Source organism: Colias philodice, chromosome 7 (assembly GCF_061535455.1).
Source record: "Colias philodice isolate Cphi_HAF_F1 chromosome 7, ilColPhil1 Martin Lab GWU primary, whole genome shotgun sequence".
Classification (NCBI taxonomy): Eukaryota; Metazoa; Arthropoda; class Insecta; order Lepidoptera; family Pieridae; genus Colias; species Colias philodice.
The window spans coordinates 7412996-7428315 of NC_143092.1; the positions used below are offsets into that span (position 1 = coordinate 7412996).

The 15320-nt window shown below is 31.7% G+C and overlaps 2 protein-coding genes across 2 annotated transcripts; both read right to left on the reverse strand.

Moving 5' to 3' along the window:
* Positions 1-9737, reverse strand: LOC149487181 (uncharacterized). Its single transcript, XM_089697457.1, has 7 exons — positions 9487-9737; positions 8783-8954; positions 7879-8023; positions 6736-6847; positions 3765-3955; positions 738-821; positions 1-55 (listed from the first exon to the last, which is right to left on the reverse strand). Exons 1-5 carry the CDS (start codon positions 9602-9604, stop codon positions 3777-3779), a joined length of 726 nt encoding a protein of 241 aa, XP_089553583.1. The 5' UTR covers positions 9605-9737; the 3' UTR covers positions 1-55; positions 738-821; positions 3765-3776.
* An 883-nt stretch (positions 9738-10620) lies between these two features.
* mldr (mitochondrial ribonuclease P catalytic subunit) lies at positions 10621-14812 on the reverse strand. Its single transcript, XM_089697458.1, has 5 exons — positions 14513-14812; positions 13666-14440; positions 13100-13483; positions 11402-11591; positions 10621-10791 (listed from the first exon to the last, which is right to left on the reverse strand). The coding sequence occupies exons 1-5, from the start codon at positions 14547-14549 to the stop codon at positions 10639-10641; spliced, it is 1539 nt and encodes a 512-aa protein (XP_089553584.1). The 5' UTR covers positions 14550-14812; the 3' UTR covers positions 10621-10638.
* Positions 14813-15320: the final 508 nt, after the last annotated feature.

Consider the following 15320-nt stretch of genomic DNA (forward strand, 5'->3'; position numbering starts at 1 on the left):
CAATGAAGCGGCCTCCGTAAGCGTCGTTTACCACTGTTGGACCAGCGACTACGGTCTGAAAATATTATAAAACAATTAGAAAATTATGAAAAGTGTCTGTCTACTGTGTGTTCTGTCTACAAGTAGATTTTTCTTTTTACATTTCCGATAACCATTCCTTTTGCAAAACTCTATGTCCTGTTTAACAGAATTCATATTTTCCGTTATAATTTTTTGTTGTAGGGCATTAAAATACTTATGATTGTTGTAAAAATTTTAAGGATAATAGAGGAAGGAGAGGAAAATATTCGATCATTAGGCGGGATTCAAAAATTTCAAAAATTTCATTCATAGACAATGAAAAAAATATGAGTGTTGACTACAATTTTAGAATGCATGCATGCATGAATGCATAAGAAGATTGATTTATATCTAGCAAAAGTAGTCTGAGCACTGAGGTCAATATATTTAATGTTAATGTAACGTTTATACTTTAAAATATCTTCATAGTTACGTATTCAACATATTAATTAGATTATGGGCCTATATTTTTAACTAAATCGTTAGAAAATACATGAGCACAAGCTTTTCGCCAAAGGAAATTGCTATGGGTAAGACATGTATTCACTGCCGTAAAAAGTATGCTAGATTTCCAGAAAAAAAATCATATCATAAAATCGCATCAGAAAGACAAACATACTTTCGCATGTACATATAATATTATTAAGGATAATAAGAGTAAACGGAGTATATCTTACCCTGGGTCCAGCGGCGGCAAAACCGGGCCAGATGAATTGAGGAGCGGCTGAGGCGAGAGCCAGGCAGCAGAGGGCAAAGATCACCTGTAATTCGAAATAAACAATAACAATAAGAATAATATAGCTTTATTATAGTATTATAAATGGTGCTAGATTCACAAATCGTGTTAGAACTTCGAAGAAAAGCTATTTGTAGTTCATAAGTAGGTAAATGCGTTATAGAAAAAAGTTAAAAAAAATAATAATTTATCGCTTTTATATTATGATCATGATTTACTTATTGTTGTCAAACCGGAAGTTATTTTTAGGTCTGATTAGTTTTATAGTAAATTAGTCTAATTGATTGATACTCTTTACTTTTTAGTATTGCTTACAAAAATGTTACAATAAATAAATAAAAAGGTAATGTTATCAAATCAAGAAATACCTACTTAGATATAATTATGAAAAGATTAAGAACTAAAAAATCTAGAACAATATGTAACAATGAACTTCGCACTATTGATATAAATAAAGCAATACGTACTAGGAATTTCATCATTTTGCTGGTTGTAGGGTTTGGGTAGATCTCACTAGAACTGCTTGTAAGCCTTCTTAGTGCAAACTATACTGATCCACGGAAGACAGACGCATTATATACAGCCCTAGAAGGTCACCAGGTCCTACGATACCCTATGCACCTCATAGACAACAACTTGTCTGAATATTAAATGAAAACTTGTCTTTGAAAAAAATGGCTCGATTTCTTACAAATATGGTAAAAACAATAATAAATTATTAGCTAACACAGATGCCAGGTGTGGCTCTCGTTGGTCGGTAGTCTAATTACGGCCAGAGATACATAGAGACATATTCGTTGCATATTAGTCATATTTGTTACCATAAATTGTAATGTTTGTGGCTAATACGGGCTATATATCTCGGCCCATGGCTATTTGTATCAATAATGTCAATGTTTTTTAATACTTTTTTTTGTTCAATCTCTAAATTACATATTTCAACATTAAAACCAAAAATATTCCTTATCTTAATAATAAAGAATACTATACGAAATAATAAAGTAAATAATTCAAAGATGACAAATAAGCATAAGTAAGTACCTACTGAATTTTTTGTGTGTAGCGCGTTGTTTACAGTTTTTCCTGGTCAGCATGCAGACAATCGCACGGGGCCATTATAATCGAATTTCATATGATAACTTAAAAGTTCTTTAAATTATAAAATCTATACCTAATTAGTAAATTGTTTCAGATATATAATCATTAGCCTGCTTATAATATTAAACCAACTTACCTAATGCTCTAAGTTAGCCTGTTTTTCTTTTTTTAATAGAAAGGAAAGCAAACGAAAATTCTAATGGTCATTAATATAAAGGTATCCCATATTATTTTTATTTCTTATTTACTTACATAATATCTGTACAGGGTTCTTATAATATTGTAAAAGCAATGTTTGTAAGAATGTATGAATCTATGTTTGTTACAGCCTACTCTTTCACGCGAAAATATAAGATGATACCTACTTGGCAGTAATTTACTAAACTGATTAAATAAATTGAATCTATAAGCTATTGATTGATAAAAATCTTGAATTTTGGTACAGAATATGTTTATAGGTACTTAAATTAAACACAATTTTTTATTTACAAATGTAATCTCACTGTGTACCTATTTAGTTTTGCCTGTCCGTCGAAACAAGACGTAGGTACCTATCTCACCAGTCAGAAATTTTTCTTTACCTATATATAATAATAATTTTATCACACATCAGTTTCCTGTCATATTGTAGGTTCTATTAGAACTACAATGTAACAGAAACTCTAGTTCAATAAAGCTCTGATAAGCGCGAGGTCATAATTATGCATATTCTTATTAATAAATTCATAGTAAAAGCGTTTAATTAAACTAGTGTTCACATTGACATTATTTTCTTTGTAATCTATGCAATGAGCGGGATAATAAGGTGGTCAACACACATTTTTATCGAATAAAAAGTCGTCTCTCTTTTCGGAAACTTTTATTATTTTGTCAGTAATAAAGGCATGATTTTCTTATCATGAAATATGTTTTAAAATGAAAACTGAAAATGTTAGTTCTAATCATTTCATAGAGATCCTTCTACGAAAAAAAATGTTGTGTGATTTTATGAAACCACGGTAAAAGTGAAACTTAGGCACAAAATTATCGTATTTATACATTTATACGATAATGACTTCGAACACTGCTTTATACCTAGTTACTCGGCAGCCGACCGTCACGCGACATGCGCTACACAGACCAAAAAGTCTGAGACGATGTAATAAAAGTTTCACTTTAAAAAAACCTTTCGTTTGTCTCCTTTTACTAAGCAATTTGCCTAGGAAATCATAAGAAAAATATCGACAGGTTCATAAATAATAGGTACATTTCTTTGTAGACAGCCCTAGAATGATATGTCCATGTAGAACTAGATTGAAATGTGGGCGTTCCTCATAACTTATTAACATAGCTGCCTTGTCTTTGTTGACGATACAATTCATAATTTGTTATTCATTATTTCCCTGCATGAATAAGTTATTTCTAGATTTTCATTGTATTTTATGATATATAGCCATGGAGATACTGATAGGTGTGGTTAAACAATATCTAAATATTTAAGTAATATTATTAGTCCTGCAAAAACCTGACACAAAGAATGATTTTTAAATATGTAAGTAGTAGTTGTCTACGTTTTTATAACAAAACCTTTCTACCGTCTAAAATTCAATGTGTTCTGTCTTACCCCCTTGTAACGTAAATATCGTAAGACTAAACACCTATTTGTCCCAATCCTATAAGAAAATTAACAGGAAAGCCCATTGGAAGTTTATTATCATATCACCCATAACCAACAAACCCTAGCATTTCAACTCCATCCATAGTGCTATACGATTAGATATTGCCACAATGATCCGCGCTAGATGGCCAGGGACAGGGGATCCGTTCGTATGAACTTTAGTGCGAATGTATCATCAATTTGATTAAAATATTCTTGTAAAAATTACATTACCTTTAACAAACCTTAGCATATCAACGGTTTCTCTGTATCAAGCCGCATATGCTCATCAATACTGGACTCTTTCGGCTCAATAGCATCAGCTCGATACACGGCATTTTCAATCCATACTGCTATACGATCCGATATCGCCACCATGAAACGTGCTAAACGCCCGGGATCAGTTCGAGTGGGTTTTGGTTCGCCTGTTTAAAAACCAAGTTATAAGTATGAAATATTGGTGCATTTTAAGCATAGAAATCTAAATAACAAGACACATAGAAGTGCTATAATGTCATAATTCGTATGAAAACCGCTGTCGCCAAAATCAACACATTCAAACCGAAAGCTAAACAGTACACACAAGTAAACTATGCCTTTTATTGGACAGCTTGATTTTAGTGAAAACTAACTTAACTATTAAATTAAGCTTTTGAATATGTATCCTAACGCACGAATTTACGGTTTATTTTAGAATAACATCCCTAAGTATATGAGACTTTTTGCTCCAATACGAACAAACGTGATAATAAGAATGGTCGACTGTGTCATTCATTGTTATTTCGATTACTATGGTGACACTCGTAATACTTGTAAATATTCTATAATTTTAAGGAAAAAGAAAAACGGCATTATTTCTAAAAAAAAATATTTTCCGATGAAATATTATTCCTTTATAAGTATAATTACAACTTGTGGAAGAATTTCCGCAATGGGAATTGCTGAAACACACCATGTATACACTCATACGTCTCCAGAGCAACTGAACAGTGACGAATGCAACTGGTGATGTGAAAATCACCTGAGTGGCGACAAGGTCACGCACGCTTACGACTTCTAGTGTCTTGTTATTTAGATTTCTATGATTTTAAGCCTACCTATAAATTAAATGGCTATATAATTGATTTATTTCTATGGCATAGAAAATCTTTATATTAATTTTACGATATTAAATAGCAGGGCAGTCTGCAATAATCATATTGGATTTTGTTGATTTGGTAATCGGAAGGTAAAGTGCGATATATTTTCTAATAAATGAAGCCAAAATATGAAAGAAAAAAATATTCAAGAAATGATGCAAGCCCGTATCGAATTTTTGAAAATTGGCAATTTGAAATACTTACCCAAGCGTGTCAGATTTTAAACACTTTAGCTTGTGTAAATCACCGGATTAAATTATTTTGGAACTTATGTAGTCCTTTTATTACAATTTAGAGTTTTACGAAGTTCTTATAGTACGAGATCCGGCTGCAGGATCAGTGCGTTCATCGCTGTTTTGCTGAAAGCCGAATTTTTATGTATATTTATAATTAGGAGAATATATATCGACTAGGTTGCCAGTCAAAATTTGGCCGCAAGCATGTTTAATTAAAAATTTTCTAATCGATTTTTGGGAAAAAAATTCGTTCACTTGTTTTTTGAATAAAATGTAGTCTACATCACGTCAAATGATATAAAAATTCTAAAAAATCACGGTTGCCGCTTTTCACCTGGCCGCAACATCTTGGCAGCCTGGTGCAAACAGGTATGATTTCGATTTATTTTTACGTTCATAACGCACATTTATGAATCATATATCAAATTAAAGCTAATTTTTTTCTATTTATTATCATATATGGTTGCCTAATTAAATCCGACCGCAAATAAGGGTTGCTGGCTTATAAAAATTATAAATATAGGATTAGTGCGTTCATCGGTTTTTTGCTGAAAACCGAATTTTTATGTAACTATATGTATTTATAATTAGGAGAATATATATCGACTAGGTTGCCAGTCAAAATTTGGCCGCAAGCATGTTTACACTCAACCTTAAATATTCAACATCTTTAACAGCCGGCAACCCTTATTTGCGGCCGGATTTAATTAGGCAACCATATATGATAATAAATAGAAAACAATTAGCTTTAATTTGATATATGATTCATAAATGTGCGTTATGAACGTAAAAATGAATCGAAATCATACCTGTTTGCACCAGGCTGCCAAGATGTTGCGGCCAGGTGAAAAGCGGCAACCGTGATTTTTTAGAATTTTTATATCATTTGACGTGATGTAGACTACATTTTATTCAAAAAACAAGTGAACAAATTTTTTTACCAAAAACCGATTAGAAAAATTTTAATTAAACATGCTTGCGGCCAAATTTTGACTGGCAATCTAGTCGATATATATTCTCCTAATTATAAATATACATAAAAATTCAGTTTTCAGCAAAAAACGATGAACGCACTAATCCTATATTTATAATTTTTAAAAGCCAGCAACCCTTATTTGCGGCGGGATTTAATTAGGCAACCATATATGATAATAAATAGAAAAAAATTAGCTTTAATTTGATATATGATTCATAAATGTGCGTCATGAACGTAAAAATGAATCGAAATCATACCTGTTTGCACCAGGTTGCCAAGATGTTGCGGCCAGGTGAAAAGCGGCAACCGTGATTTTTTAGAATTTTTATATCATTTGACGTGATGTAGACTACATTTTATTCAAAAAACAAGTGAACGAATTTTTTTCCCACAAATCGATTAGAAAAATTTTAATTAAACATGCTTGCGGCCAAATTTTGACTGGCAACCTAGTCGATATATATTCTCCTAATTATAAATATACATAAAAATTCGGTTTTCAGCAAAAAACCGATGAACGCACTGATGCAGGATGGGATCTTAGACTATTACATCATCCACACGGCGTCAGATTTTTAAATGCACCTTTTTGGCCAAAGAGGTCAAAATATTTCTGATCATCTTTTATTTATAAATAAGATAGGCTGCTCTTTTCGCTCAGACTGATGTTGTATTTGATACTACAAATTGTAATATTAAGTTCGGTTAGTTTCAGAAATTCCAAAACATAAAACCAAAACAGTTGGTGGGGATGAAAATTTTGCACGCAGTATTGATGCACAACTTATATACTATATTTTATACGTTAAAACTATATCTAGGAGCATTAAAGAAGTCATAAATCTATCTCTAACCAAGTATTTCAGCAACCCGCTCCAACACAACATCAGCTATGCTCCTCAGTCGGTTGGAGACCAAGATCTCCTTCTGCCCTTTCGCGATGTAGTCACAAAGGCGGTAGGCCACCTGATAACATTAACATAAATATGCACTCGCGCATTAAAAAAGTATCATTACGGCTATAAAGTTGATAATAATGTTAATCTATGCGAATAATTTGTAGGCTGACACGTGACAACAAGAAATAAATTCAATTATTATAGTGGGGTAGGTATTGTTTATAATAGAAGCTCTGAGCTTTGAAAATTACCGCCCTTTTGTTGAATTACGCATATTATGATATACATTAAAAAATATATAATAAAATAATCCATTGTACCAATGTCAAATTATAGCTGCTTTATTAAATTATGTAAGTCTATTTATAAAAAATTTGGAAAATCCAAAAGTGCACGCCTCATAATTTTTTTTTAATAAATATTTATTAATTATTATTTTTGTTTATTTAATAACAATTAAACCACATCGAATCAGACCCTGAAAAATGAAAGGGTTCTATTCCTGAGCATACTCAAGCGTAAGAGAAAAAAAAAGACTCGATTAGTAAAGTATTTCGGTCGCTATCGTGTTAACAAGAAAAAGGATCCGCACATACAGACACACGGACGTCCAAGACAGAACTTTTTTAAACTGTTTTTTAACTAGTTTAAATAACAAAAATGACATCAAAAATATCATGAACGTTAAAAATAGTGTTTTTTCTTAATATGTGTGTGTATGTATTATCTTACAAGTGCAATGTATGATACATAAAGACATTTTAAGTTTGAAAAATCAGATGTTTTGCGCGAAGTGACAGTAGTACCCACCTCAACGCTTCGCTTATGAGGCGTGCAATAAAACAACTATCATTTTAACAGGTAGATACATCATTTCCAGCAATAAACACATCACGTATACATAATCATTAATCATACAGATCAGCCAGAACAAGTCGTTCTAGTAATTAAGTAGTAAAAACATTACGCTATCGGCCATAATAACAACGTAACACTTTCCGCGGTCTTACGAACGCACATCCTCACAGCTCACAATTTGTGAGACAGTTTGTACGAGTCTTACCTGAATATTACCGAGTGCGTTATGAAATAAATAACCTGTGCGCTAAAGTTAATGAGCCACTTCTGCCGCTGACGCAATTCGCGCGCTTTTTCCGCTTGCTCCTTGCGACTCACCATTCCGCCCGGGCCCGACCAGTGTTTCGATGATGCGCTCACGGCTTGAAAGTATTGTTCTGTTTGTCTGGATATAAATTTATTTTTGTAATAATAAGCAAGGAACTGCTTTATTAGACATGTTCGAAAAAATTTCCATTCAAGAGGGTAGACAGAAGGATGAGAATGAAATTTGGGACACATTCTTTATAGCCTGGATAACATATAAGGTACCCGGTAACTATCCGAATCCCACCCCAGACGAAGACTGTTCTAATTCAATAATTCTTACAAATTCTCTATTGTCATAAATCACTGATGTCAATAATAATACAAATGTACTGTAAATATTGTGTCGATCAAGCTTACATAAAGCCACTAATGTACTTCTAATCTGAAATAGAATCCGGGTGAGATTATCTATAGGATATGAGGAAGAGAAAGGGATATTAGCCTCTGTGTTACAAATCGCGCGAAAAGTACTTTTGTACTTCGATTGGTGTTATCTAATGTATGCTTAAAGCTGTCTAGTGTCTATAGAGGTTTGCCTCAATTTAAATAAAATTATAACGACCATGAACACTAAGAGTGAGGATGTAGATATCGCAGCCAATTGGTTAAATAGGTAAGCCGTTAACAGCCTAGGATCTTAATTAAATTATCGATGCCCAGCCGCATCGTCATAAAAAAACGGCGTATCGTTTAAAAAATAATAGGTAAATTTTACAGCCGTGTTTAATCAAAAGCTAAGCCTATAAATGAAGCGGTTGATAACCATAACCAGTTCGCTGCAACATATACATGTCCCTCATTTATCAATAAAAATCCAAAAACAAACAAATCTCACTCAGGGCTAAGGAAATAATCCTCTTCCAGTGCACTTTTGATCTTATCTCTGCGGTCTGGTGGCAATATGTCGCACTTTTCGTCCCATAGACATCGCAAGCGCCGCGCCGTTGGTCGAGATAACATTTCTACACGTTCCATTACGCGACGACGCTGTTTCTTTTGTTTGGCCACTTTGAAAAGATAGCTTGATTATATTTTATTATATAAAATTATACAGTTTGTAATTTAATGGGAAATTATTATAAAACCCATTAAACTTTAATTTATAAAAATATGGACAAATTTAAGGGACAAATGGATTATTTATTGTTTTTTAAAGCAAGGGTACCTTACAAACCGATTTGGCCCGGCTACACACATACGGCTTCATAGTCAGAAAACCTGATTGCTCTGCTAATATACAAAATATTTCACAAAGCGCACATAATTTTCCCCAACGGAAAATACCTTATATGTGCAGCCGAGCTTAGCTGCGCAAACAGTTTAAAGAAGCGAAATTCTGCTACGGAAAATAATTTAACGGAAAAATGTTAATATTTTATGCTCTACAAATCACAATGATTATCATATCATCATAGAGCAACATACTTATGACAATTCCAAATTTTCCATCTAAACTCGATAACGAGCTTTTACTGGTATAAGATACTAATTTTAATTATATTTATTTTGAATAAGCTTCAGATTCATCAAATGACTCACTCGCAGCCGGGTCTTGTACATTTTGCATAACCTTAACATTCTGTTCAGAAGCAGTAGAAAGGTTTGATTTCGATGATTTCCTGGACGCATCATCCACTGACCTCCTTCCTTTCGGCATTTTGAATTAATTAATAAATTTGCGAATATTACACTGTTAATTTGACTGTAATTGCCCTGAGGGGGATAAAAAATGACAATTAGTAAATCAATCAATTTTTTTTTAGTTTTTTTTTTGAGCCATGAAGGAGGTTGGCTACGTTCAATTCAAAAGAGGTTAACTATCCCATCTATCAAAAGGAAATTAATAGAGCAGGCTCCAAGGAGATGTTCGTTTGCAAAAATAGCGGACCTAAATCTGACTTCTGATATATATTGTATAGATCCCAGACACCTATAGACAGATGTTGCCAACCAGTTTTTTGGTCCCCCTTCCCCCACCCCGGTAATAAATATGGCATACAAAGAAAAAAATAAAAATTTCTAAAACATGCCGTGTGGGGTATCAAGTTAATGCCAAATCTAATCACACAGAGGCTGATTCAAGAATTTTCTGCCTTCATTCATTCTGTCAAACACAACGACAGAGCAGAGATAATTATTCTAAGCCCTGACACCGATATTTTTGTATTAGGCCTTTATTTCTGGCACAAACTTGAAAATATACTCGCCATCTTTGAATGCTCCCCCCACTCCCCCATGCAACTATTTCACTGTACGAACTATTGAATCGTAAACAATGGACTATTGTTAATTATTTAAAATAATAATTTAAAAAATATATTCATGAGTTTTCAATCTATAGTGGTTTAAAGTTAACTCAAAAATGGAGCATTTTCGTAAATTTTCTAAAAAATCTTAGAGAAAGTGTAAGAAATGTTATAGTATGCTATATATTCGTGATCTACTCAATAAGCTCTTTCATTTGATACCTCACACGGCATGTTTTGGAAATTTTTATTTTTTATTTGTATGCCGGGGTGGGGGGAGGGGGACCACAAAACTGGTTGGCAACATCTGTCTATAGGATGTCTGGGATCTATACAATATATATCAGAAGTCAGATTTAGGTCCGCTATTTTTGCAAACGAACATCTCCTTGGAGCCTGCTCTATAAGGGTATAAAAAATAACACAATTGTTTTATATAAATTTACTATTGACTACTTTTCTGTCGCAAACACAACCACGTAGAACAATCGGGAACACCGTCGTTAATTCTGCCGTCATTGGATGCGTTTTCAGACTCGTACGGTATGTGCCACACCCCGTTATTGTATTGGGCACACGGTGTGAACGGTAGGGGAGTCTGAAAAAATTAGTAAATTATTATTTTTGAGCGGGATATTTAGAAATCTCAAAAAAAATTGGTTGAATATACAGTTATTATAATTAATAGTAATTCTTTGATTTTTCAGTACCTACGATTTAATGGAAAAAAAGAAAAAAAGTAGCAATAGGACAGACGAATTATTCCAGAGTCATAGACATTAATTTATAAATTAATGGCCTCACGTCTTGTTGATGGTACCTATAGGTATTTCCTTAGAGCATGGTATTTCTATAGAAATGTGTTTAATAAACTTTATTAGTGTAAAAGAAAGTTAATTATTCTCTGGTTTTGCTAGAAAACTAATTGACGATTAATTTAATTAAAATAAGTTACTTTCAAACGAAGCAATTATATCTATTCAACACCATAATTAAATGTTAAGGACAACATTTTTTTGTAGCTTCAAGTAATATCATATAAATTCTGCTAAAATATAATAACTTTTAAGTATGTGTAAGATTTTGCAAGACTGTAACGTATGTTTTTTTTTTTCTATTTTTGTACAATGAGCGTTATCGGTCTTTGAGCATAACATATAGCCATAGGTACATATAGATTTAATTAGATCTACACATTAGCTACTAACCTGTATATTAGGGCCTTTTCTGCCCATGAAAACTTTCCATTGATGCTGCCACTGCCATCTTTGGAAGATCCTTCTTAAATTCTCGTCTTGCAGCACAAAACGGTGACCTCTTAGCAAATCGCGGGATACAATATCCGTGTGAGAGCCGCTGAGTATGGCCGCAGTTATGAAATATGGATCGTCTTGCGATCTAAGATATGGTTAAAAAAAATAAAGTTATATATTTTTTTTAAGTCGATTAGTTAGTTGGTATACATATTATCTACCTATATGACCATTTCACAATAAATGTGTACCAATTATTTAAGATTCAATATTGAAAGTATTGTTACATATATTTTGAGCAACGATGGTGTGTTCTACATACGATATATTCACATTCCGAAAATAAAAACCAGAATTAGCTCAAGACGTTGATTAATTTACAATTAATTAAATCAAGCGAACATTGTAGTGAAAGGATGCGGGTTCGAGTCCCGCCTCGAGATCGAATTTTTTCTATTCTTTAAAAATTTATATTTATAAAGCATTTGAATGCCATAAAACCAAAAATATCAAATTCAAGCGAACATATTATAACATTTGTTTGAATATTACAAGACAAAAATATCTGTTGCAATTTCTTCTACAAACTAATTTAAGTAAGATTTAACAGAACCCCACCTCCAAACTATTAGCATCCGAACGTAGCCGCATTCCTAACCTAGCATACATAACAAATAAAATGAAATATCCTTTAACGAACTCGTTTATTTTCTGTATAATATCTAACCCATGCGACAGTTAAAAGCAAAGAAAGCAGAACAAAAGTATGAGTCACTATCTCGTTTAATTTATTAATAATGGATTTGACAAAAAGTTGCATAATAAAACTATTCTCTTATATAACTATTAATTTTATCACATTCCTTAAGAATAAAAACGCCATAGCTAGGTACTAAAATGCAAAACAAAGTTAGATCTAACTCTCGTTAAAAATGGTATCATAAGTCAATAATTACTTTAATAATGCTTGCATAATTGCTGTTTTATTTAAATAGTGCAGTTGTTGCCACTGCCAATAACAAACATTACCATAACAACTAGTATTTTCTTATGTAGTTATTTATATCATAATATAAATTCTATTTCCTATCTGCATGTTATTATTTCATTAATTTCTGCATACATGCATAAGACAAATAATTCTCTAGGTATACTATATTTAGCTGGAGATATAAATAAGTCAGGCGAATTGGTACCACCACCACAATCAAAACACCATAACAAAATGTTGTTTTATGGTGCATTTACACATTCGTGGGAATAGCGTGGCGATGCGAATAACGAACACGCATGTGTAAACAGTGCACTCGCAATTCGTCTTCAGATAAGCATATTCGTGATCGGTTTTTCGGACAAAATCAGAAGGAGCTACTAATATTATAAACGTGAAAGTGTTTGATGGATATATAATGTTTGTTACTCTTTCACATGAAAACCACTGAACAGATTTCAATGATACTTGGCAGGGATAAAGCCCATGAGCCAAAATCACATGTGAGCTATATGATTTCCTGCAGGTTTACACACTATTGCTGAGATCATGTGTGGCCGAGAGTGTAGATATGGAGTGTGAGGGCCAGATTGAATACCGCCTTAGAAAAAAATTCTCATTTATAAAGCTGCTACTTAACTAAAAATTAAATGCATACTTACATATCATCAGTGAAGAATGTTAAAGATTTTGCCATTAGATACTCCAAGCCAGATCTATTCCACTTCAACATGTGTTTTCTTCCAAGAAGCAATACTTTCATATCCTGTTTAGCAAAATAGTGAACAACATGACCCAACACATACAGTCTATCCTTCATATTTTTATTTGCCAAAAACGAAATATTCAATGCGTCCAACACAATATCATATGGTGCTGTCTTTTCAACAAACTTTGAAAATCTTTGCAGTTCATCTGGAGACGATTTTAAAAATAAATCAGAGCCAACAATTAGCTTGTCTTTCACATTATTTTGTAGTTGTAAAAATTCCTCTTCAGTCAGTTTCAAACAACCCAATGTTTGATGACATGTTGTGCATTCACCACTGTAACAAAAAATAACAATATTTTTTCAGTTTAGTTTATTAATTCAGTTTGATTATTTTTTTATATTAAATATTTAAATTTATCTTGTTACTTAATTAAAAAATTAAAACATAATTTATTTATTAATATCACCATACAGTGTTATAATATAGTATTCAAGTAACCTGAAGATTAAACTTACGTTTTTCTGTGCATTGAAGTTAAATTTGCATCCCATTCTACTTGTGAATAGGCTTCTTTAATTCTATTCGCTGTTACCTTTGTTATTGGAATACAACTATTTGATATATGAGTGGATAATTCATTTAAATATTTTATTATTGTTTTCTTGTCCTTATATTTTCTGTTTATATATTTCATCCATTCTTCATATGCATAGTCAAGGAGAGGCCTTCTATCATTCATACTTTTTGTTATCATTTTCATGGCTTCTGATTTTTTATTTATTTTAAATAATGTACCTATTAGAGTACTATATGCTGAATGAGATGGAGTTCCACTTACTTTTATGTCTTCTAAAACTTTTATACATTTCTTCCACTCATTGATGACGCACAGAGCATGTAGCAGGTTCTCTGCAGTTGAATAATCTAATATTTTGTACTTTTCATATAAATTAACATAGGAATCTAAAATAAACTGCTTCTGCACATTTGATAGTTCATGCTCCATTCCATAATGAAAATAAAGATTGAGCAAGCCATTGGTAGCACCCAGAGAATTATCTCTATTATTCGTTTTTAAAAAATCAGCAAACTCCATGGCAGCATCAAATTCTTTATTTCTTACCATTAATTTTAGCATCATTGAATCTATATTCTTATTATTATAATTTCCATACTTTTTCAAAACGTTTTCTTGCACTAAAGGCCAATCCCTAACACCATTAGCAAGTATCGATTTCAGATAGTCTATTTGCTCCGAAGAATTTAATCGAATAAAACATTTTGTGAGACCTGAAAGGGATATTCAATATTTTAGATTTCCTTTCAATATATTCAAAATAAAGAAATTTATTATTAACTTACACTTATTAAATGCTAATAATCGTCGAGTCAGCAACATATTGTGAATATACCTATTTTTATTTAATTTATATGAAATGTTTTTGGTTATATTCGGCAGATTGTAAATAATTAGAATAATTCGCTACAAATAAGTTTCTCTTACGGAATAAAAATATTAAATATATAACTTAATTCAATGGAAAAGAAAAAACATGAAGTATTTTATTCCTTTTTATAGAAAATCCATTTTTTTAAATTCATAACCTCAATCTATGTTATATGTTGTTTACGATTTTTGACATTTATGCACCTGAGAGGTTATGTGTCACCATTCGCGTCACAGACCACCTCGGAGCAATTGCTCCGAGCAGACCACAGTCAAAAGCTTAGAGTATATTATATTAATACAATAGTAAATAAGTTATTAAAGGAAAAATATACGAATAAAGTATAAATATTTAATTTTAAATTTGTTTACCAACTGAATTAAGTTTGTTTATTCCATTTGAATATTTCTTCTATTAATTATATGTACTTTAAAAAAATATGTTTAATTGGAATATTATCAGAAAAACGTGAGTACTTTTTAAATAATAAAGTTAATAAAATAAAAGGTCGGGTTTAGTGCTATTTCTTTAATAATAAATCAAACAATAATAATAATGTTTTAAAAATGTTAAATAAAAATAAGAAATAATTAATAATTTAAAATGATAATATAATAGATAATATTAATATTTTTTTTATTTCATTCTACTATCAAAATCTTCAAAATCAATTTAGCGGTTCAAAAAATATATCGTAAAATTACATACTTTACATTTACACT